Genomic DNA, 21,717 nt, shown 5'->3' with positions numbered 1-21,717 from the left:
GCCCAAGACTACGCAGGTTTTCATTGTTGAGCTCTACAGCAGCTGATCACTTAATGAAAAAATCAGCTGCTCCTTAGTTTGGAATGATCGGATGAGGATGATGATGATGAGGATGATGATGGTGGTATGTGAACAGATCGGCAGCCTGTGAAAAACAACTGATTATTGACTCGTGGGATTAATGATAGATTTAATCCAAGTATGTTTTGTGTACAGTTAGGAACAAGGACAACAAAGCTGGACAAATAAAGGCAGAGAATAGACGGGAATATTATGTACAAGTATGTGGGGGAAATAAGAATAAAATATATTGTATAAATATAAAAAGCACCAATGACCAACAATAAAATAAAAATGAAATGTCTTTTTACAAGTCGAGTGGTCTGTATACAAATACACATTGTACAACAATACAAACAAAGAAATAGATACTGAATGAATATACATGGACTGGATGGTTATGTACTAAACGTGTGTGCATAATGTCTATACTATATATATATATATATATATATATATACACACACACAGCGTGGAGCATTTATATTGACAGTGACGGATGATTATGTACATATTAAAAATATTTGATGCATCAAAAACTGCATTATAATAATGGGAGCAGTGGCGGTTGGGGATTGGAGGATTGGTGTTTCAGGGTTATTTTTAAGCAAAAATGTTAAACATTTGCTGGTTTCAGCTTCTTAAATGTGAAGATTTGCTGCTTTTGTTTCTTTTATGATATTAAATAAAATAAAAAAAGTATTTTTACAGACTAAAAACTAGAATTAAACTAATCGATTTCAACTGGAAATGAACAGCAGATTAATTGATAGTAAAAATAAACATACTACTTCGTTTTGTGCTTCGACTAATTTTTAATTATCAATCCTTAGCACGCTAGCACACTACACTAAGATGGTGACCATTGTACCATTGTAATTACATTAGCATTGTGAGCACGTTAGCATGCTGACATTAGCTTAAAGTACAGTCTCACAAAGACCGAACACTCTTTACTCTTTATTTTAATCTACATCGTGTTGGCGGTGCCACATCATTTAGCTCTGGACCATCTTATCGGCTCACTTCTCAATCATTAAATGTTGATTGAGGATTATTCATATCTCGCATTAAATATTCATAACATGAGGGATTAGCAAATCTGTGTCAACGGCATTCCTGCTCTCAGACTCGCTGTAGGGAGCGACGTAACGAATCGGCGTCTCTCATACGGAGCCATTAATTACGTTTTTTTAATTTATTTTGACCTCAAGCTGAGCCGGATAGGCGTCTTCAGTTTTAGCCTGAGCTCCTAGAAGTAAACGAGTGTTGTTGCCACAGCTTCCACCACGTGAATGCAACTTCTAACCGAGTAGTGGGAGGAGAGCTGCTGGAGCTTTTTTCTGCCTCAGTATGTCCATTTATCTGTCCAGCTCCCCCAACATTAGTCCTCCGCTCTCTCTAATGCAAACACAAAATAGCTGTTGGTTGCCATGTCAGCACCCCCCCCCCCCCCGCAGGGATTGTGTGTTGTGTTGGGGACTAAATTAGTCGGCTCCCGAATTCTAATATCTCAGGCATGGGGAGGGGATGCTAGCTGAGGTCACAACCTCCTGAAAGCTGAAGACTCTCTTTCATTCTTTCTTTCTCACCTCACAGCAAAGCCTGTTGAGACAGCAGGAGCGCGTTGAGGAGCGAGTGCAGGAGATCGAAGAGCAGCTCTGCAAACTGGACTCTGACAAGTGTGTGGTGGAGGTGAGTTTTTAGTTATTACACCCTGAATCTTAGGCCGTCAACGCAGCTACACACATTTTCCGACACAGCGTTGCATGAAAAGGGACATTTGAGTGGATTGATGTTTGTGTGTGTGTGTGTGTGTGTGTGTGTGTGTGTGTGTGTGTGTGTTTCCCTACAGGACAGGGTGTGTGAGCTGAAAGAGGAGGTGCGTCTGCAGTACCAGCGGATGCACCAGCTCCTGGAGGAGGATCTAGGTCGGACACTGGAGGCTCTGGACCGGGCTCAGGCTCGGTTCTGCCAGGAGAACGCGGCCCAGGTTTTGGCTCTAGGCGAGCAGCGCCACGAGGCCCAGAAGCTGCTGAGCTCCATCCACACGGCCTTCAGTAAGGCGGAGGAGCTGAGCTTCATGAAAAACACCAAGCCGGTTAAAATCCTCACAGACAGGTGAGAGCAAAGATTTCCTTTTTTTGCCTGTGGGTTCAAGCTGACGTCTTATCTTGAATTGTATGTGACTCTTGGCATTTTTTGCAGGTCTCAGGCATGTGTGGGCAGCAGTATACCTCCTTACAAAGTGGGGAATCTAAACTCTAAACTATTCCTATCTGAAATCTCAAAAAGAGAGAAGAGCTTGAAGAGAACGCTGGAAGGTAGGATCTCAAAAAAAACGTTTTAATGCGTTTTAATCCAGGACATTAATGTGTTTTTATTTAAATAACCACTTTTCTCTTTTTATTTCACACCTCTTCTCTTCTCTCAGTTCCCCTCACCCCTCCCTCGACCTTCCTGCAGTCCGTTCCTGCGTATCCCAGCGGTCAGAGCTCCGGCTCCGGAGCAGAGAAACGGAAACATTCCACGGCCTTCCCAGAGGGGAACGGGAGCGTCGGAAAGACCGCTATTCCGGGTTTCAAGGACTCCTCCTCCTCTTCCTCCTCTTCTTCCTCATCGTTAGCCAAACAGCCCTACCTGGGCTCCGGCTCCGCCTCTGGAGAAGGTCAGTCTACCAATCAGCAGCCTCTCGGGCCCTGCGGCCCGCCTCACATCAGCGACGGCGGCGGGACGGGAAGCGGAAGCGGCTCTCTGACCAACCACCATTCAGGCTCCGTGTTCGCCTCCTCGCACTTTCCTCCCGGAGGCAGCGGCTCCTCGCACTCCTCCCAGCAGGCCGTGCTGCCTCAATATGGCGGCCGTAAGATCCTGGTGTGTACGATGGATAACTGCTACTGCTCCGGAGTGCCCTCGGTGTCGGGCCACCGCGGCCATCCCCCGTACCCACGCTCTGGCTCTTTCCCCTGGGTCAGCACCCAAGACTACCCCCCTCCTCCCGGCCTGGCCTCCGGAGGTCCGTCCATGCAGGGCCTGGCAGTGAGGGACTGGATAGACGCCTCGCAGACACACAGACATGCAGATTTTTACGGGCTGTATGGGCAGCCCTCTACAAAGCACTATGTCACCAGTTAACAAAGTAGACACACACACACACACACACACACACACACACACACACACACACACACACACACACTTGGATATAGAGACAGGCACCAAAATAGCACACCGTTACCGTCTTATTAACCGGAAAACAGTTATACTATACACACATTAAAATATTAAGATTTGTACACACACACACGCGCACACACACTGATCTAGAACATGTACACACATTCGGGGGCAGGGTTGATCTCTTATGTGTTTTTCTTTTCTTCTTTACTTTATTTTCAGTCGGTGTTTCATGTAGTGTATTATACGTAAAAATGCCAAGCCAACACGTTCACTCTGGCACAACCTAGCTCAGCGTTTTACACATAAACAAGAGAAGCCTAAGAGGAGAGATTGTGACATGCATCTTTTTTTTTTTTTATTTATAGAGCAGAAGATGGATAGAAAATGAACTTTTATTAGAAAACGCCTCTTTGTGGCTGCTCATTGACGCTAAAGGGAAAAGAGATAAAAACCGTGCAGTGTTGAGCTTTCCAGTTTAGCGCCTCATGTTTCTCTCATATAATCACCCCTCTAGTTGTACTGAGATCAATTGCCTTATGTTATTATTAGCGTCATATTTTTTGTTCTGCCCAGCTCTCATTGTTTAGTAGATCCTCTTTAAAGAGGGACTGCGCGGTCCCTTTGTGTCTCTCGTGTCCATCATCATGGCACCTCTTCCCTTCTTTGCTGAGTTCAGGGATGGATCGTACGGCTTGAACACAAAACGCTCTTCCATGGAACTCCCACAATGCACTTGTGGATGCCTTGTTATGCCTGGACTACAGATGCTGACCCGCAGAGGGACACTGGAGCTGCATCTGAAGGGCCGGTTGACCCTGGCCCAAAGAGTTTTGAGGATTTGGCCCTTATTCCTAGCACTCCCTTCCTGCTATCAGGCTTCCCACAGGACAGAGAATCTTCTTCTGACAAAGACTGTTTCCATTTAGTAATTACTCTGACTTTGTGTTATTTGGTACATCTGTAGGTGTCATGCTTGTCTAGAGAGACTCTTTGATTTTAGAGGAAAGGGCAAGACTGGACAGACCAAACCAATCAAGCATCTGGAGGATCTGATGATGCTGTAATTGTACTTCCTGCAGGGCAAAGATGTCACTTCCTCTCAATAAGCACACAAGCTCTTGGCTTCCTGTTTGCAGCTGAAATCATGCAAGGAAGAGTTTTTTTTTTTTAAAGCACTCAAAAGAAGAACAATGGGGGGGGGGGGGGGGCGGGGGGGTAAAATGTATGCAGTTTTAAAAATGAGTGTATGGCAGAAAAGAAGGGTGGGAGGAATTTTTTTCATCTACTTTTTCTAAAAGAACAAGACTGGACTACGAGATGTAAGCAAATGTCATCATCCTAAAAAGGAGCCGTTACAACCGTCAACTTAAAGAGAAACAACAACAACATAAAAAGTATCTTTTTTTGTAAATATTTTGTGAAATGGAAAAATTACAGACGTGATTTGGAGAAGGGTTCCAAATAAACAAACAAATTTAAACCGGTCTCTGTTGTCAACTCTGTATGTGCATTTTATTTCATCTTCATTTAAAGAACAAGGGCGGTGATATTCAACATTTTTGTTATTGTGCATTTTGCCACGATCTCCAGCAGCAGGTTCAACTTTTGACAATAGAAACACTGCTGCTCTGTTTTTGGGAAAGGAGAAGTTAGTCTCCTAGTGTTCTTCCTTCTTATTTTTAGTAATAATAATAAAAATAGCTTTATTTATATAGCACCTTCTTTAAACAGTTTACAAAGTCCTCCTACAAAGCAGCAAAAGCAATAAAACAGAAAGCTTAACAGTGAGAAACTGAGGTAAGAGATAAACCCTGATAAAACACTATAGATAAAACAATAAAAACCAATCGATACGATACAAATAAATTAAGAAATAAAAATGTTGTAAAATAAATGAAAGCAGTAATGCGACTTCACATAAAAGCCAGTCTGTAAAAAATGGGTTCTAAGAAGAGATTTAAAATAGGTTACTCGTCTTTTAAACTACCTCACTATAGACTCTCACAAAGTGTTTGTGATTCTCTGATGAATATATTTTTAAATACCCGCCATCAAATTATGAAACCGCGCTCTTTTTTTGCGGCAGAGTTTGGGTCATTTTTGTAGCATGAAAATATTGTGACCATACGTTAATGCTGCATTCATGTCATATTGGAGTCATACAGCGTTCATGTCTACATCAAATTTGTAATTACAACAAAAAACAAAGATTAAACAATCCCTTATTAGTCCCGCAGTGGGGAAATGTGTTCTCTGCATTTGACCCATCCCTAGTATATATAGGGAGCAGTGGGCTGCCCATGACAGGAGCCCGGGGAGCAGTTAGGGGTTCAGTGTCTTGTGTCTATGTTTGATTTAAGTTTATATAGTATTATCAATACATGGATTAATACAGCCTCACACAGTTGTTGTTGGACATGAATGGAGCTCTATGGTACACAGGATTAAGTTATTAAGAAAATACTTGTTACTTGAAAATTGTTGCTTTTGGTTGAAAATAAGAAAAACGGAAATACCACCAGCCTTATTTAACAAAAATCTAAGCGTGTGTTTCATGTTCACTGTTGGTTTCATACAGTCATCTCTACACAGTCATCTGCTTAAAAAAAAAAACTCCGACATCCGCCCACTTGTACTCAAACCGCCCGTCCTCTGTTGACCTTTCTTAAACATGCAAACAATCTGCCTGTCTGCAGTATTAGTGTATTTATTTAACTTTAAAAACACACATCCACAGGAGGACACTTAAACAAACTTTAAACATCTCTTGTGCGTGCCCGGTACAGACAGAGCTCATGAGTATGTGTGTGGGTGGAGGCCTGCAGAGAGAAAACAGGATGAACAGAGCAAGTTTAGAGATGAGTAGTTGTTTGTTAAACTCAGCCTGATTAAGATGTTGCATTAATGCTCCCGCCTACCCTTCCGCCTCACTCCCCCTCAGGCAGCAAAGACGGTCCACTTGTGTTTATGTGTTTTTGAGTGAACAGGAAATGAAAATACAAAAATATATATATTTTAGTGGAGAAAAGTTAATGTATATGGATGAAGACTTTAGGGAATTACGCTTAATCACTTTCTTACCGAGAGTTAAATGAGAAGATTGATACCAGTCTCATGTCTGTCCGGTAAATATGAAGCTACAGCTAGCAGCTGGTTAGCTTAGCTTAGCATAGAGACTGGTAACAAGGGGAAACAGCTAGCCTGGCTGTGTCTAAATGTAACTAAATACACCCACGTGTTGTTTTTGCAATCACATTGTTTTTGTACAGATTAAACAAACAAGATATGGCATTTGTAACCTTTGGACAGAGCCAGGCTAACTGTTTCTACCTGCTTTCAGTCTTTATGCTAAGCTAAGCTAACTGGCTGTAGCTTTGTACTTAATGGACAGACATGAGTGACTCTCAGCAAAAAGATAAAGCGAATATTTCCCAAAATCAAAACTGTTCTTTAATTTTCTTATTTTTTTGTTATGTGCCGTTTCCAAGGGCAGTCATTACCTTTTAATGTCAAACTTAAAGTTAACGTGCAAGGTCCTTAATCTACTGTTCCACTAACTCCATGTGCTGAAAAAGATCATGTGACTACAACTGAAAGCTCTCGAAACCGCAGCTCAAGGAACCTCATGATGAAGTCGAGAATGAACTTTCAAGAGTTGAACATTCATTCAAAAATGTCACGTTGAGTTTCAGAACGCCGTTTCTTTCCTTCTAACGCCAATCAGCGGTTAATGTACAAGTAAAAACAAAACATTTTAATCATATTGCTTCTTCTCGCTCCACCCTCGTCTTCCTCCCACCTCTTTCCCGTCTTGAGGCCTGATGTTTTTTGTTTCTCACGTCAGCAAACCTCAGCAGAGACACAGGCAGCCAAGAGCTGTGGGGTCGGAGGTGCAGCATAAATTACAGCGCTGCTTTTCAATCTTTCCCTCTCTGACACACACACACAAACACTCCCTCTCTCTCTTTCTTTCTCTCTTTCTCTTGACACACACATTTTCTCACACTTGCTCACACAGCTGCTACACAGCTGTCTGATCCATGAGGAGAAAGGCAGTAATCCGGTCGCCTACGTCTTCAATATGTATCTCTGACACACACACACACACACACACACACACACACACACACACACACACACACACACACACACACACACACACACTGTCTGACTATCTTAAATTACCCTCAAACACACTTTTATACACTTATAAAATTACCACAGACCCCTTTCTTCTCTCATTTGGAGGTTTTAATGAAACAGAAGTTGTTAAAACACCAAATTTGCCTTTTTACAGTTTTTTTTTTGCCTCGTCTAGCCACTGGTTAGCTTTAGCTTAGCATAAAGACTGAAAACAAGGAGTCTCTGTAAAAAGCAAAACAAAGCAAACCAGCGTTAAACTCATTAATTTACATGTTTTATCTTTTTTAGTTGTCTGTTTTTTACGTGTGTTTATTGGTATTTCTGTAAATAAACAGTGAACACTACATACAAATTATATTACAAAAACAGAACATAATGTACAAAGCGCAACAGGACACACACAAAGCGCAACAGGACACAGCAAATATACAGTTTTTAACTTCGGTGTACTTTGTACAGAACAACAAGCTGTAGTTCAGTAGTGAGTTTTAGAGTTGCTGGTTGGCCGCCAGGCAGGCTAGCTGTTTCCATCTGTTTCCAGTCTTTATGCTAAGCTAAGCTATGTAGCTTCATATTTAATGTACAGACATGACAGCGGTATCAGTCTTCTCATTGAATTCTACGTCAGAAAGCGAACAAGCATTTTCCCCAACTGTCTACCTGTTCCTTTAAATGTCTCTATGTTTCCACATGAAACTCCCAAGGTGCATCGCTCTGTGTTTCCCATAGTGCCTTGTGAGAATTTAATGTTACAGAGAGTAAAGAGCCAAACATGAGGGAGAAGAGAGTCTTTGTGAGAACAGAGGAAGCCTCGACAATGAGGATCTTTGTGAGCGAAGAAGAAGAGGCCGTTTGCAGGTCTCTGAGGTCCAGGGAATCAGTCACATACAATGTTACACAAAATAAAACACATGGCATACTGTTCCCATACCCTAGGAACACACTGTTAGACACGTAACAAGGATGAAAATGAAGTATTTTTCAGGACTTCTGGGATCTTCCTGTTAGTTTTTCTTGCAGGACTTGAAATGTATTATTCTTAATGGTGGCCTCTGTAGGTCTAATTAGCCACATAACTAACAACACCTGTGTGGGTGTGCAGGGCCTTTAATCTATAATAATGTGTCATATTAGATGATCATGTGTTTTTCTATTTAAAATCAAAGTAACCATAGCAGTTAAATAAAATAAAAAGTACCTTTTTCCCTCTGAAATCCAGTAGAGTAGAAGTATAAAGTACATGAACTCGAGTAGGACCTAACAATGTTACCTTAAGGTGGCCTTCTCTCCCCTCTAACATGCAGGCATCACAGGTATGCATGTGGCCTCATGTCTGTGTGGTTTGTGCAATGCAGATTGACAGTCTTGTCAGTTGTGGAGGAGAGGATCCAGCTTCTCCTGCTCAGCCTCAGGCCATGAGGTATTCACACAACCAGGTGGATACAGCACCACCTGCCTTCAGAAAAAAACTACATTTTATTTTATATTTAGTGAACTGCAGCCCCTTTCTCTGTTACAACCAGGGGGGAAAGTAGACAGTTTATTTATTTTGAATAATCTCAGTTGCCCGAAGAAAGCTTGAAGGTTAATGATTAATCTCAGAAATAATCTAATTTGGGGTTAATTTAGTGTTCATTAGAGAAAAGTCTGAAACATTTGTTGTCTTATTTACTACCCTGAAATTCACCGTACAGCCTCTTTGATTACACACTGGTTTATGTTATCTACATGTGGAACTAATGGGCTACCTGTTCTGAGACAAAGTGGTCTTCACTTCAGTCAGCATCACTGAGAATCGGAGTGTATTTGAAATAGTTTTTGAGACATTATTTTTGTGTGCAAGTAATACTTGTACACGAGTATGACATCATAGTGCTATATCCCTTCCAGCACATTTCAACACTGAATTCAATGCACCACCTAATCCAGTTTGCTGTACTCTACCCCTGCTGTCTCCCACAGAGGCTCCAACGCTGTCATGAACAGCTGACTTCACCTGCTGCTGGTGTGTGTGTGTGTTCGACCACGAGAGCCTGGAGACATCCGAGTGAACTGAAGTGTGTTAGTGCCGGGAGCAACGTTAATCAATAAGTAGGAACGCAATGATGTCAGAATGTTTTGTCTTTTTATTCACATACAGTACCTTCAATTCTGGACAGATTACATTCAAGAATACCCAAAGAGTACAAAGAAATGCATTGGGACGTACAGTACGCAAACCTAAAATCTGCATATGTTATATATGCAAACATTATAGACTACAGCAGGGTAACATATACTCTATAACATGAGCGTAACGTAACATATGACCACAGGGTCATATTTACACTTGATCCAAAAATGTAGTTCCTCTAAACCATTTAATCTCATCTTTTTGTTTTTTATACATATTAACATGTACAGTATCGTTCTTTAGTGGGAAGAGTTGGAACCGTTTCTCCAACGTCCTTTAAGTCACACACACACACACACACACACACTGGTTGTTGTTTGAAAGCACTCTACACTCTACTTCACCATAAATAAAACAATTACAAAAATATACCTCACTTCAAACAGAGCCATCGTGGAATGGTAAAAAACAAACAGCACAACCTGGAAGAATAAGATGGAGGAGAAGGTGGGGATGGGAGGGGTGGGGCTGGTTTCCAGGGCAGTGTGTGAAAGAGTTTAAAGAGAAAGCTGGAATTCCAATGAAAGACAGCAGTTTAATGGGAATGTTTGAGGTTGTGACAGGCTGTGGGTGGTGGCTGCGCTTGGCTGGGACAGTGGCGGTGACGCGGGTAGTCGGGGTGGAGGAGGTTGATTTCCCGGCATGGGTTCCCTTTGAAGTCGAACCGCCCTCCTCTGTGTGGAGGCCAACGTAGCAAAATGTGCTGAGATTAGTGAACCAGTGATGCGGAGATGCAAGGGGTTAAAAACTCCAGGTCCATGTTGTATTAGTAGTGTGTTTACATTCACAGGTATATCCCATCGTACTAAGGCTCAGGAGGGTGCAGTGTGTGTCAGTGTATGTGCTGCTGCTGCTGTTCCTCCTGAGAAGCAGAAGACTAGAAGAGAGGCTATTTTTTCTTGGAGTTGACGCTCTTGCAGACCCAATTCATGCCCTCCTGAAAGTGGGTTGAAGAGAAACAGCAGCGTGGTGAGAAGAAGAAAACAAAAAGGCACATAAAGATGAATGCTATAAAAAAGTAACGCTCAGCTCGTAGGCTCACCTGAATCCCCTCACCGGTGAGGGCGGAGCAGGACTGGATCTGCCACATGCGATCCCGGATGGTGTGCAGATTGAGACCCTCTGCGATCTCGGAGGCCGGGGCGGCTGTCAGCAGGTCCTGCTTGTTTGCAAAGATCAGCACAGGAACGCCGCTCAACTTCTCCTCATCCAACAACTCGGCCAGCTCCTGCAACGCACACAAACGTCTGTCAATCATACGTAATCACACACGCAAAAAAGAGGAGTGTTACGACAACACAGAGCTGTAGACTTGAGAGTGATTAAGACTCCTGCGAAACATAACTTCATCAAGACTTAAAGGCCAAAACAGCTAAATCTCTGGTATTGAGCTCCTAAAATCCTAAAACCATAAAAAAACTAAGACAGATACTAGTAAATGTCAAGTAAAATCACTGGTTTTAACAATATTTGGTTTTCCTCAATCTCTAATAGCAAATTGAATGTTTTTTTTACCTGACCCGTCTCCTCAAATCTCTTTCTGTCAGCACTGTCAATGACATAAATCTGAAACAAAAGGGAAGTGTTCCTTGTCAGCATAATGTAGACTTTGATTTAAAAAAAAAACTCAAACAAAGCTTATTTGCTGTGTTCGATGCATCCAACTTCTCTCACCAGCACATCTGTGTTTTCAAAGTAGTTTCTCCAGTACGGCCTGATCTTCCTCTGGCCTCCAATGTCCCAAACATTCAGTTTGAAACCCTGAGACTGGACGCTCTTTATGTTGAATCCCTGCATAGAACACACAACATAAAGCAAAAGGTTAGACAAGTCCCCAAAAAAGTGATACACCCCTGTTGTGTTACGTCTGTTTGCTCTCATATAGGTGGTGTTTATGGAACTTTCCTCCATACCTGTGTGGGGGTGATGTGGCTGATGTCCTCAGATGCCAGCTGTTTGAGCAAGGTGGTCTTCCCACCGTTGTCCAAACCCAGCAGCAGTATCCTAACCTCCTGGTCTGGTGTGCTCTTTAGCTTCCGCAGGATGGACAGCAATCCCTGCAACAACAAAAAAAACACACAGTGAAAACAACCATGTGATGTTACTTTAACCAGGGGGGAGCACTGTTGCAGCTGACCACCATTGTAAACATGCACCTCTTCCTTCCACCCACCGGGATTCCTCACTTACAGGCCGTGCAAGTGCACTTCTAGTCCCCACTGTGGCTTATGAAGATGTGCAAACACTCTCCTAACGGGACCAATACGTGTAGTCAACCACGGGTCCCGTGAGTAGCTAGTCACTTTAACCTCTTTGGTTTCACTGTGCCTTGTGGGCTACCTAGTTGTTTGAGCGCAGAGCTTTAGTTCAGGCTAGTTAACGGCACGCAAACAGGGGCTAAAAGTAGCTAACGTGCTAAAAGTAGCTAACGTGCTAAGCTAATCTCCCCTGATAACCGAACGATGCAACAACGGTTGCAGTTGAATGTTTTTTTTCTCGGCAAGTTGCAAAACAGCGGCAGTCATTCAACCCCAAATGTATTAAAATAAGTGTTTACTTAATGTGAATACGTTCACATTTAACAAGGTGTTAACAGTTAATAGGTAATTAATACGACAGAATTAAACTCACCATCTTTGTTGCCTTCTCTCCTGGAGACGCCGCCGAGGGTTACTAAGGGGGGTGACGTCAGACGTACGGTTACGCACAAAAACCTCGGGCACGAGCTTAAACATGGAGGATGAGTTCAGTTTAACTGCCTGAAACGGGATTAGACCGGAGAATTTAGTTTTTTTTTCATTTTTCCCCTCTTAATTAATATTATTATTTGTATTTGTATTATTTCCATCCTTTAGAACAGTGATGACACTTTTACTCTGAAAACTGCACACTTCCGGTACAGTAGGTGGCGGTATGCACCTATTCACGTTGGTTGCGATCCGCCAATCAAATGAGAGAAGAAGAAGAAGTTAGCTGCCTGCTAACTAGCTAAATGTTTCAAGTGTTGCAAATAGTTGCACGTGTTTCACTTTGTGTGCGGTTCTTGCCGTCAGACATTGAAATAAGTCACTACACGTAAATATGTTTCATTCATACACTAAACGCAGAACAAATCCCATTATGAACGAGCTAATTAGCTAGTGAGTTAGCATAACAGCTAGGTAAGTTAAACATTAGCCGTGAACCTATTTTCAACCAACATCTTGACCGTGTCTCTAAAGGTTCTCATTCCAGTAAAACAATAAAACCTCAGGATTGTTTGGGTTCACGCAGGGAGCAGCCCCCGCCCGTGATTGGAGGACGGTGTTCCACGTGCACATGTCCTAACTGTCCCACACGAGCACGTTTGACTACCTGACAGGTTGCTCTGTGCGGCGCGAGAGAGGAGGAATCTCTCGAAGGTACGTGAACGTTAACATTATTCAGTTTAGACTAAAGCTTTGCAGCTCGTGAGTCGATGTCTCGTGTTTTGTTAGCTTATTGCTGCCGGCAGAAGTCAGCTGGTAACTCGAGTTATGAGTTGCATCACTCCAAAGCTCCTGCTGACACGTTTTAACTCTTTCTGGTCGCTAGACTTAACAACAGACTAACCACTCTGTGCACCCATCGAGTTCATGTATTTGTATAAGTGTAATTCAACACATTTAATGCACGGACAAGCTACTCGTTGTGTTAACTGAGTAGCTGATAATCCAGATATATTATGCTCAAGCCTGCAGATCCAGTTTCTCAAGGCTCTGGTGAACTTCACCGTTGTCCTGTAGCAGGCACTAAACCCTGTTCATGTCTGAACTATCCCTTCAAATGCATGCAGGGCTGCAGCTACTTATTACTCTCATGGTCGATTAATCTGCTTATTCATTCATACATTTCTATTCAGTCTATTATTGGGGCTGCAACTAACAATTGTTTTCCATAATTTATCGATAGTCTATATCGAACAAATGCCATTTACAGTTTCTTAGAGCTCTACTCTGTACCTTCAATGTGCTTCTTTTGTCCAACCAACAATCCAGAGCATTAAAATATTCAATTGACTGTCAAATATGTCGAAGAAAAACAGAAAATCCTCACATCTAAGAAGCAATAACTAGAGAATGTTTGACATTGCTGCTTGAAACGATTCATCAAGTATCAAAATAGTTACAGACAACTTTCTGTTGGTTGACAGTCGACATATCGTTGCAGCTTTAGTTATTATTCATTTAGGAATTGTGCTCATTGTGAGAGTACATGAAAGAAACCAGCAAATATTCACATTTTAGGAGCTGGATTCAGTCAATGTTTGGCGTTTGTGCTTAAAGAAATCAATGAAAACTATTTATTGATGATCAAGCATTGTTGCAGATTAATTAATTAACTTTTTCGTTTCATCTAATAATTTCAGTATCGGTTCATTAGTACGTCAGTTCATTGATCCAGCTTAAGTTGCCGATCTGTGAACAACAAGCCATCAAATACATCAGTGAAGATACGGTTTGTTTATTGAGTTGTTATTTTTTTAGGTATTTTCTTGTACTGAAACAATTGGTTGACATATAGAAAATGTATAAATAACAATGTTCATAACTGATTGTTCTTTATCAAATATTCACTGGTTCCAGCTTTTTAAATGTGAGGATTTGCTGCTTTTCTCTGTTCATTTCATTTGTAAACATCAAATATTTTTATTTGGGATTGTTTGGTCTGACAACCTTGCAGCTGCAGCCTTGAACTCTGGGAAATTGTCATGTGCATTTTATTAGTATTTACACACATTCTATAGAGGAAATGATAACTAGTTGTAGATAGAATGTAAAATGAACTTTAGCTGTAGGCATCTGCTTCCAGTCTTTGTTTATATATTCTTATTACATGTTGTGGTATGTAGGGCCACGTTGACTTTCTGCAGACATTCGCCCTACTTTCTAATGAACAGCTGCAGAAACAATCCATGTCCAGCCAGACTGAGCCTTCAGAGAAGTACACCGATATGCTCCTCTCCTCATTTGCCCCTGTATTTGTAAAAGATTAAACCACACAAGGCGTGTTTCTGTTGCGAGGCTTCACTGAATACCTACAGTAACTAATTGCTAAAGTAATGGTGAAGATGCACAGTGGGACGGTTTGGATAGTTCGAGCTGGAGTCAGCAAACCCAAAATGGCAACCCATGGAAACATTTACCAGGAGGTGGTTGATGATTTCTAGTGGAAGTTTGACCCTTGGGAATTATTTAGGGAAGAACATGAGTTTGTGTTTGTTCAGGGTCGTGTTGGGGTTTGAACCCGAGGGCGCATGTTGGCAGCAGCTTGGGAGAGAGCCGGCCACACTAGCCAAGGTTAAAAAAACAACGTGAGTACTTTAGTGCTGCAATAACTTTAATTATTGTTTGATCTAGCAATTGTAATATACTAAAGCCCATAGGGGAAGTCCTCAAAACGCTTGTTTTGACCAACAAACCCTTCAAAACCTAAATATATTTCACTGACTATCACATGAGACGTATACATCTTCTCATTCGAGAGGCTGAAACCAGCAAATGTTGAGCATTTTGTTTTGCTGAAAAATACCTGAAACAATGAATTCATTATTAAAATAGTTGCCTTTTTTGTCTCAATCAACTAAATGACAAATTGTTGCAGCTCTCCATATGCACACAGAGCTTTGGGAATGCGAGTTCAAAGGTTAAATAGTCTGTCCCTCTCTGACACACCGAGTTAAATATTACTGTTAATGTCACATCGGCTCAAACCCGGTCTGTCTAGTGCGACAACAAACATGGAACCAGGCTGCGATGAAAGAGAGATCCATGTTATCCATCCATGAGCCAAGTGAGTCTCTTGTTTCTTTTCTGTTCATCAACGGCACATTTAGATAATTATATCATTATTCCTCTCTCTGCAGCTTTCGACCGCAGCTGCTGAGTAACCTCCTGCAGTGTAAGCAGAGGTGGCCATACACGTGAACTCTTTTTTTTTAATGCATTGAGTCGGGACTGCTTTTATTTAGCCACCACGATGACTCTGAGGTCATTCGACATCGACGCGCCGCGATGGGACCAGTCGACGTTTATGGGCCGACTGAACCACTTCTTCAACATCACAGACTGGCGAACGGCGGCCCTACCTGACTCGCGCTTGGATGAGGCCAAAGCTTTGGTAGAATCCTGCAGGTAAGACGGTGCATGCGCGCTGTCACACAGAGACTGTAATAGCCGATAGTATGACGATCCACATATCTACACATATGATATCTTAACTCAGCAGTTTGAGCAAAGACACAACATAAAACATAGTTTGTGTTTGCAATAGTTTTAGACATTAAAGGCAATATCTTCATTCATGCATAAAGTTAACTGACTTCTTAGTCCTGTACAGGTTTTTAAGGATAAAATAAACTTTACTCAAGTGCAATATATCTGACAGAAGTACAGATATAGCACATACTATGAGAACTCTATTTCTGGATGGATTGTCCCTTTTGATATTTCGCTCATACTCTGAGGTCTGCACTTTAACTGCCATCTGCAAGTTTCAACGTGTCCGCGTGTAGTTGATGGTGTGAAACTGTGCCGGTGTGTCTTTTTGCCCTCTTCAGGGCCGGATCGGTCCCTCCCGGCACCTCAGAGGAGCAGCTCCACTATGCCAAGAAGCTGTACGACTCGGCCTTCCACCCCGACACCGGAGACCGCATGAACCTTATCGGCCGCATGTCCTTCCAGGTGCCCGGAGGCATGGCCATCACCGGCTTCATGCTGCAGTTCTACAGGTACCGACCGAGGAGCTTCACTTCACCGCGTCACGCTAGATTCACAGAGGGGAACGCTTCTCATAACCGTCTGTTTTCTAGGACAGTTCCTGCTGTGGTGTTCTGGCAGTGGGTGAATCAGTCCTTCAACGCTCTGGTCAACTACACGAACCGTAACGCTGCCTCCCCCATCACTCCCAAGTAAGAACTTGCTGCACGTGGATGTGGACTGTTTTTAAAGGAACAATAATCCTTCTGTGTTGTGTGTCTTCAGCCTCTTTCAGACCTCGCTGTTTAAACCCGATGGTGATTAAGCGCGTTGGTCTCACTTCTAAATAAGTTCCAGAGTCACTTTTACGTAAAACTCTGATCTGGTTACATTTCCACAAGTCTTCCATCAAGTCTGAATTATTTCCGTCACATTAACGTAAAGGCAACAGCAGCTCAAGGAGAGATTAAATGCACATATTGTTTGCCTATTAAGAGCACTTATATATCATCTCTTTTACACAAAGTACATCAGTCTCATCACAAAACAGTTCATTTCAAGTTGTTGACGTTTTTCAGTTTGTACATATTGTTTTCCCCTCAGTGTGGAAAAAGAGTAAATGATGAAACTTTCATACAATCATTATCAGACCAGCACTCTGTCTATATTTACTTTATTTTGATTCAAGCCAATAGCAGGAAGGTAATTATTAATGTCCAGGAACATGCTTTACATAAATGAGTTAACTCTGTGTTTTGTGATTTAATACTTTTGCACTGTGATGAATAATGAGAAGACGGGTCGGGCGTCATTGTTGGAGGCTTCAATGCATAATAGCGTTTAACATCTATCACTAGTGCAGCCTGAGAAAATGAAAGCACTGTTCATCCTTTACGACGTTAAACTTTTCAACTCGTTGCTGTTACGGCGCGCCCTGTGGCACCAGATGCCGTGACCTTTGTGTGACAGACACCGATGTCTGAACGTTATGTATTCTATGTGAGAAAAAGGCTTTTGTTGTCTCCGTCAGGCAGATTGGAGTCGCCTACGTCACAGCGACCAGCACTGCGTTAGCAACAGCAGTGGGACTCAACCTCTTCACAAAGGTACAGAACACACACGATTATTGTCACGACTGTTTACTGTTGCTGCGTGAGATTGATTTCAGTTTTAAAGATTTCTCATTCTGCCTTAATGTGTCATCAAACTCATCTGAATAACTTGAAACAATGAAGCAGTCAGAAGTGTTTCTTGCCTCATTTTAGCAACAGGACTAGCGCACTTTTAAAAGAAGACATCTTTATCAAATTAATTGTGATGTCAGTCTGGGAAATGCACTAGTTTTTCTGTAACAATATGCAAATATTAAATTGTACCCATTGTAATTTAGCTGAGATATCCCTTATTATGTGAAGGGACTCTCCATTCCCACTGCTGACTCTCACCGTGTGCATTCGTCGTCTTTATAAGGCGGATTAACACAATTTTAAAGTTTGATTTATGAATTCTGAATCGTCACTGTGGTACAGCTGCAGTTTCCCCATAACAATATAAATAAAGTTGTGTTGACAGCATGTGTTCTCTTCTGCATCTGCACATAGTTAGTCTCAGAAATGATTCCTCCTTTTGAAGATGATTGTCATCCAGCGTTCCCGAAACAGCTCTCCTCCTGCAGAACGTCTCTGCTTTAACGCCATCTCCTGGCAACTTCCAACATGATGGGAAACCTCTAGAGCTCTGCTGAATTTAGGTCGAGATAGGAGGGATTTCCGCAGTTATGAAAATTGATGAAATGTTTCTACTTCTAGTGCAAAAAGTGGGTCCTGTTAAGAGTGATTTTTCTACTTTTAATTTGCTTGATAACTACAGTGTGGGCCCAGAGGGCAGCTGAAGAAATGCAACAGAGATAAAACACACAAGAACCAGATGAGGTTTAAATCTCTGGAACTAGCTCGTCAGGGTTTTGTTTTCTCTTGAGGGAGACTTCATTCATTCTGGCTTTAAGTGTTTCAGCGCTATCCTGTGGAGTCAAATAAAGCTGACGATCATAAAGTGAAAATCGTAGCACCTGATGTTTTTGTGCGTCTTTCTCCTGCAGAAAGCTCCGCCTCTCGTGGCTCGCTGGGTCCCCTTTGCAGCGGTGGCATCTGCCAACTGTGTTAACATTCCCATGATGAGACAACAGTGAGTCCTGACGTGTTACTGCTTAAACACTGTGTTGTGTAGGTTTGAAAGCGCTGAAATCTAAGTGCTTTCCTTGGATCAGATATTCTGAGAAGCTCAAGTCACAGTGCTCTGTTGTATTTCCTGTGTGAGACCCTGAAAGATCTTGTTTTTGATCTTTGTCAAAAAATGTTTAAGAGCTTTAATCATGTTTGTGGAGGCCAACTTTTAATTTAACAACCAAAAAAAGAACAAATTCATTGTTTTTACTGGACGGTTTTTCCATTCCCAGACTGAAATATCTCAACAGCTATTAGATAGAATAGCTTTATTGGCCATAAATGCATACGCATACATGGAATTTGACTCCGGTTTACACATTGGTCTCAACGTACATACATGGAATATACAAATATAAACAAGAAAAATATAAAAACAAGGACATTAAAGACAACAAAGTAGAACTTCTCTGTTCTACTTTGTTTTCTATTAGATAGTTAGACTATTCATGGTTCCCAGAGGATGAATCCTAATGTCTCTGGTGATTCAGACTTTTCCTCTCGTCACCAAAACTTTTTATGATAATCATGTCATATTGATAAGCATTTTGCTAACAGCCTGTACAACACAGGCAGCTTCTATCCAGCAGTTGTAATCTTCTCACACAGCTTAACAGCAGATTGTAGCTTCAAAGTAGAACAAATGTTCAGCAGCACGACACGATTAATACAGCAAGTTTAGCTAACTTGCATCACTTTAAACTTTAAAGCAGATGTTTCTCCAGTACGGTTTCTCTTCATTGATCCGTTTGTCTGATGGTGAAGACGAGAATCATTAGTTTAAATGTTTGTCGATTATGTTTTCGGCGGTTGATGAGAAAACACCTTTTGTTTTTTTTCAGGGAAATTCTGAATGGCATTGCTGTCACGGATGAAAATGGCAACAAACTGGGCCACTCTACGGTCGGCACTCTGGACACACTTTAAGACACTTTTATTTAATAAAGAACAATAGTCGTCCTTTACTGTTCGTTGAGTGTCTTGAAATCTTGTTTGATCTCCGCCTGTAGAAAGCGGCAGTGAAAGGCATCACTCAGGTGGTCGTCTCTCGGATCGTCATGGCTGCTCCAGGAATGAGTACGCAAAGAAGCCTCATTATATAAATATTGTGTTCTTGAAGTTATCCTCTTCCTCTCTTAACCTTCTTCTTCTTCTATCAGTCATCCTCCCCATCATCATGCAGAGAATGGAAAAATATAAGTTCATGCAGGTTAGACCTTTTTATTACCTTCATCAGCGTCCTCCGGCCATAAATGTGCATCCTTCATCAAACTCTTTGTCTTTTCACAGAGAATCACGTTTCTCCACGGACCCATTCAAGTGATGATGGTGGGAGTGTTGTAAGTAGAGAGGCTCGCAACATGTTTTAATGAGCTCAGGAGTGTTTTTATTGTGGCTAAAAATAACTTTTGTTTTCTCGTTTTATAGTTTGGTCTTCATGGTGCCTGCTGCCTGCTCCCTGTTCCCTCAGAGATGGTAACAAACTTGATTCTGTACTTTCACCTGCTGATAAATGTAGCTTAGAGATTATAATTATAGTGATCCACAGATATTAGCATTGCATTCCTGTAACATTCTCTGTCTCCGGATGGATAGTTGAATTATCAAAATGTATGCAACAGAACCCTTCCCTGTCAAAACCCGGTGCCTACATTACCCACAATGCTACAGTTTTCTAAATAATGTAATAATTAAAACACAAACAAAAAAGCTGATAATCTAAAGAAGAGAATTTATGAAGTTGTAGAAAATGTACTTGTTGTAAATACAATGTTGCAAATATGTAATAACTTATTTTCCCAATTAGTAATAAAACTGTTCCTCTTTTTTTCTTTCTCTTCTCCCTCTGCCCCCTCCCTTCTTCCTAAAATACCCCTCCGTGTGTCTTCATCAGCTCTATGGCCGTGTCCAAGCTGGAGCCCGAGCTGAGAGACTCCATTGTGTCTCAGTATGGAGACGCTGTACAACGTGTCTACTTCAACAAAGGCCTCTGAGGCCGTGGGAGCTGATTATCTGCTCACCACACAAGATCGAATGCATATGTGTTTATGTAACGAGTCTTCATTTTCCAATTGTTGTTAGATCAATCATGTCACTTGTTTGGTTCAAACTAGGTCTGTTTGCTGATAATAAACAGATACAAGGGGCACTGTGTACTCCTGTTGAGAAACCAAATGACCTCCTCTCAGGAACAGCACATCACTTTGTCAGATTAGAGCTCTTGTTAGTTTGTCCTTCATTGGCTTGTCTTGTATTTTTAACTGTCGTTCTCCTTTCTGTCTACCAAGCTTCCTTACAATCTGTGCCTTTTGTCAAAGCGTCAGGAGCAACAACTGCTGGATTTCTTTTTCTTTAAACCAGTTTTACTTTAAAACCAGAGAAATACTTCAATGCATGGGTCAAAACTCTGAAACGGTCATTCAGTGTGGTGTGATAAATGTGGAGGATACTGCCCTCTCCTGCCAGAACAGAGGTAGACGTACGACTTGTTTGCATGATTTATCTGAAAGGTTTACCAGTCGGATCATGTCGCTGTGTGTCAACTCAGACTTGTGCCTCAATCATCAGTATAAACTGGAATAAAACCACAAATATTTGAAATGTAGAACCCTGTAGAGTTGTTGTTTTTTTTAGCTAATCTGTATGTGATAAAAAAGAGTTTAGGCAACATACACATCATATGGATGAAAAGGTTAAGTTTTAGGTGTCTTTAATGTTCTGAGACAGTGGTGGAAGAAATACTCCTTTACTGAAGTAAAAGTACCAATACCACAATGTGATAATACTGCATTTCAAGTAGAAGTTATGTATTTACAATCTCATGTAAAAAGTATTTAAGTATTCTCAGCAAAATGTTCTTAGGTACTGGTTCTGCAGAAGAAAATGGCTACATCTGAGACGGATGTAGATGCCGGGCAAAGTGATGTAGTTTTAACTACTTGGCTGGTTCTTTATATGCAGTTGGAGGTTGAGAGGTGATTGATGGGGAGGGAAGAAGAAAAAACAGACATAAAGGATGTGCTTCACAAATGTGAATACATTTCTTTAGATTTTTCTATAAATTGTGCTTTTATTATGAAATATTGGAACATGTTTGGGGCCTCAAACAGTTATTTAAAAGGAAAGTTAATCTGCAAAACCGTTTTTTGTTTGTTCTGTTATCTGAGAACTCGTGGACATCGCTCTTTAGTGTTATATTTATGTGAAAAATAACATGTAGAGT

At 41.5% G+C, this 21,717-nt stretch overlaps 3 protein-coding genes across 3 annotated transcripts in view; 2 read left to right on the top strand and 1 right to left on the bottom strand.

Annotated features, from left to right (window-relative positions):
• Positions 1-4,424, top strand: part of trim8b (tripartite motif containing 8b) — an 8,971-nt gene extending 4,547 nt beyond the window's left edge. Inside the window, exons 3-6 of the mRNA XM_079182130.1 lie at positions 1,660-1,755; positions 1,916-2,181; positions 2,269-2,384; positions 2,495-4,424. Coding sequence (XP_079038256.1) covers positions 1,660-1,755; positions 1,916-2,181; positions 2,269-2,384; positions 2,495-3,195 — 1,179 coding nt within the window. The 3' untranslated portion in view covers positions 3,196-4,424. The remainder of the gene's footprint in view (positions 1-1,659; positions 1,756-1,915; positions 2,182-2,268; positions 2,385-2,494) is intronic.
• A 5,087-nt stretch (positions 4,425-9,511) lies between these two features.
• arl3b (ADP ribosylation factor like GTPase 3b) lies at positions 9,512-12,269 on the bottom strand. Its single transcript, XM_079183054.1, has 6 exons — positions 12,188-12,269; positions 11,470-11,613; positions 11,231-11,347; positions 11,072-11,122; positions 10,599-10,784; positions 9,512-10,493 (listed from the first exon to the last, which is right to left on the bottom strand). The coding sequence occupies exons 1-6, from the start codon at positions 12,188-12,190 to the stop codon at positions 10,446-10,448; spliced, it is 549 nt and encodes a 182-aa protein (XP_079039180.1). The 5' UTR covers positions 12,191-12,269; the 3' UTR covers positions 9,512-10,445.
• A 627-nt stretch (positions 12,270-12,896) lies between these two features.
• On the top strand, positions 12,897-21,093 carry sfxn2 (sideroflexin 2). The gene is made up of 12 exons (XM_079182078.1): positions 12,897-12,957; positions 15,441-15,708; positions 16,134-16,304; positions 16,386-16,484; positions 17,303-17,378; positions 18,371-18,456; positions 19,337-19,397; positions 19,505-19,571; positions 19,655-19,704; positions 19,785-19,834; positions 19,923-19,970; positions 20,389-21,093. The coding sequence occupies exons 2-12, from the start codon at positions 15,554-15,556 to the stop codon at positions 20,486-20,488; spliced, it is 963 nt and encodes a 320-aa protein (XP_079038204.1). The 5' UTR covers positions 12,897-12,957; positions 15,441-15,553; the 3' UTR covers positions 20,489-21,093.
• The last annotated feature ends 624 nt before the right edge of the window (positions 21,094-21,717 follow it).

The sequence above is a fragment of the Pholis gunnellus genome (genome assembly GCF_910591455.1).
Source record: "Pholis gunnellus genome assembly, chromosome: 21".
NCBI classification, from domain to species: Eukaryota; Metazoa; Chordata; class Actinopteri; order Perciformes; family Pholidae; genus Pholis; species Pholis gunnellus.
Note: the sequence above shows the minus strand (reverse complement) of the source record. Positions and strands in the feature narration are given on the sequence as shown.

Excerpts from the sequence above, each read along its gene's own strand:
- arl3b (XM_079183054.1), bottom strand. Across the intron at positions 11,348-11,469 it reads GCCACATCACCCCCACACAG|GGATTCAACATAAAGAGCGT; the intron begins GTATGGAGGAAA and ends TGTTCTATGCAG. Across the intron at positions 10,494-10,598 it reads TCACCGGTGAGGGGATTCAG|GAGGGCATGAATTGGGTCTG; the intron begins GTGAGCCTACGA and ends ACCCACTTTCAG.
- sfxn2 (XM_079182078.1), top strand. The coding sequence starts at position 15,554 with ATGACTCTGAGGTCATTCGACATCGACGCGCCGCGATGGGACCAGTCG. Across the intron at positions 19,398-19,504 it reads ACAAACTGGGCCACTCTACG|AAAGCGGCAGTGAAAGGCAT; the intron begins GTCGGCACTCTG and ends CTCCGCCTGTAG. Across the intron at positions 19,835-19,922 it reads GTGATGATGGTGGGAGTGTT|TTTGGTCTTCATGGTGCCTG; the intron begins GTAAGTAGAGAG and ends CTCGTTTTATAG.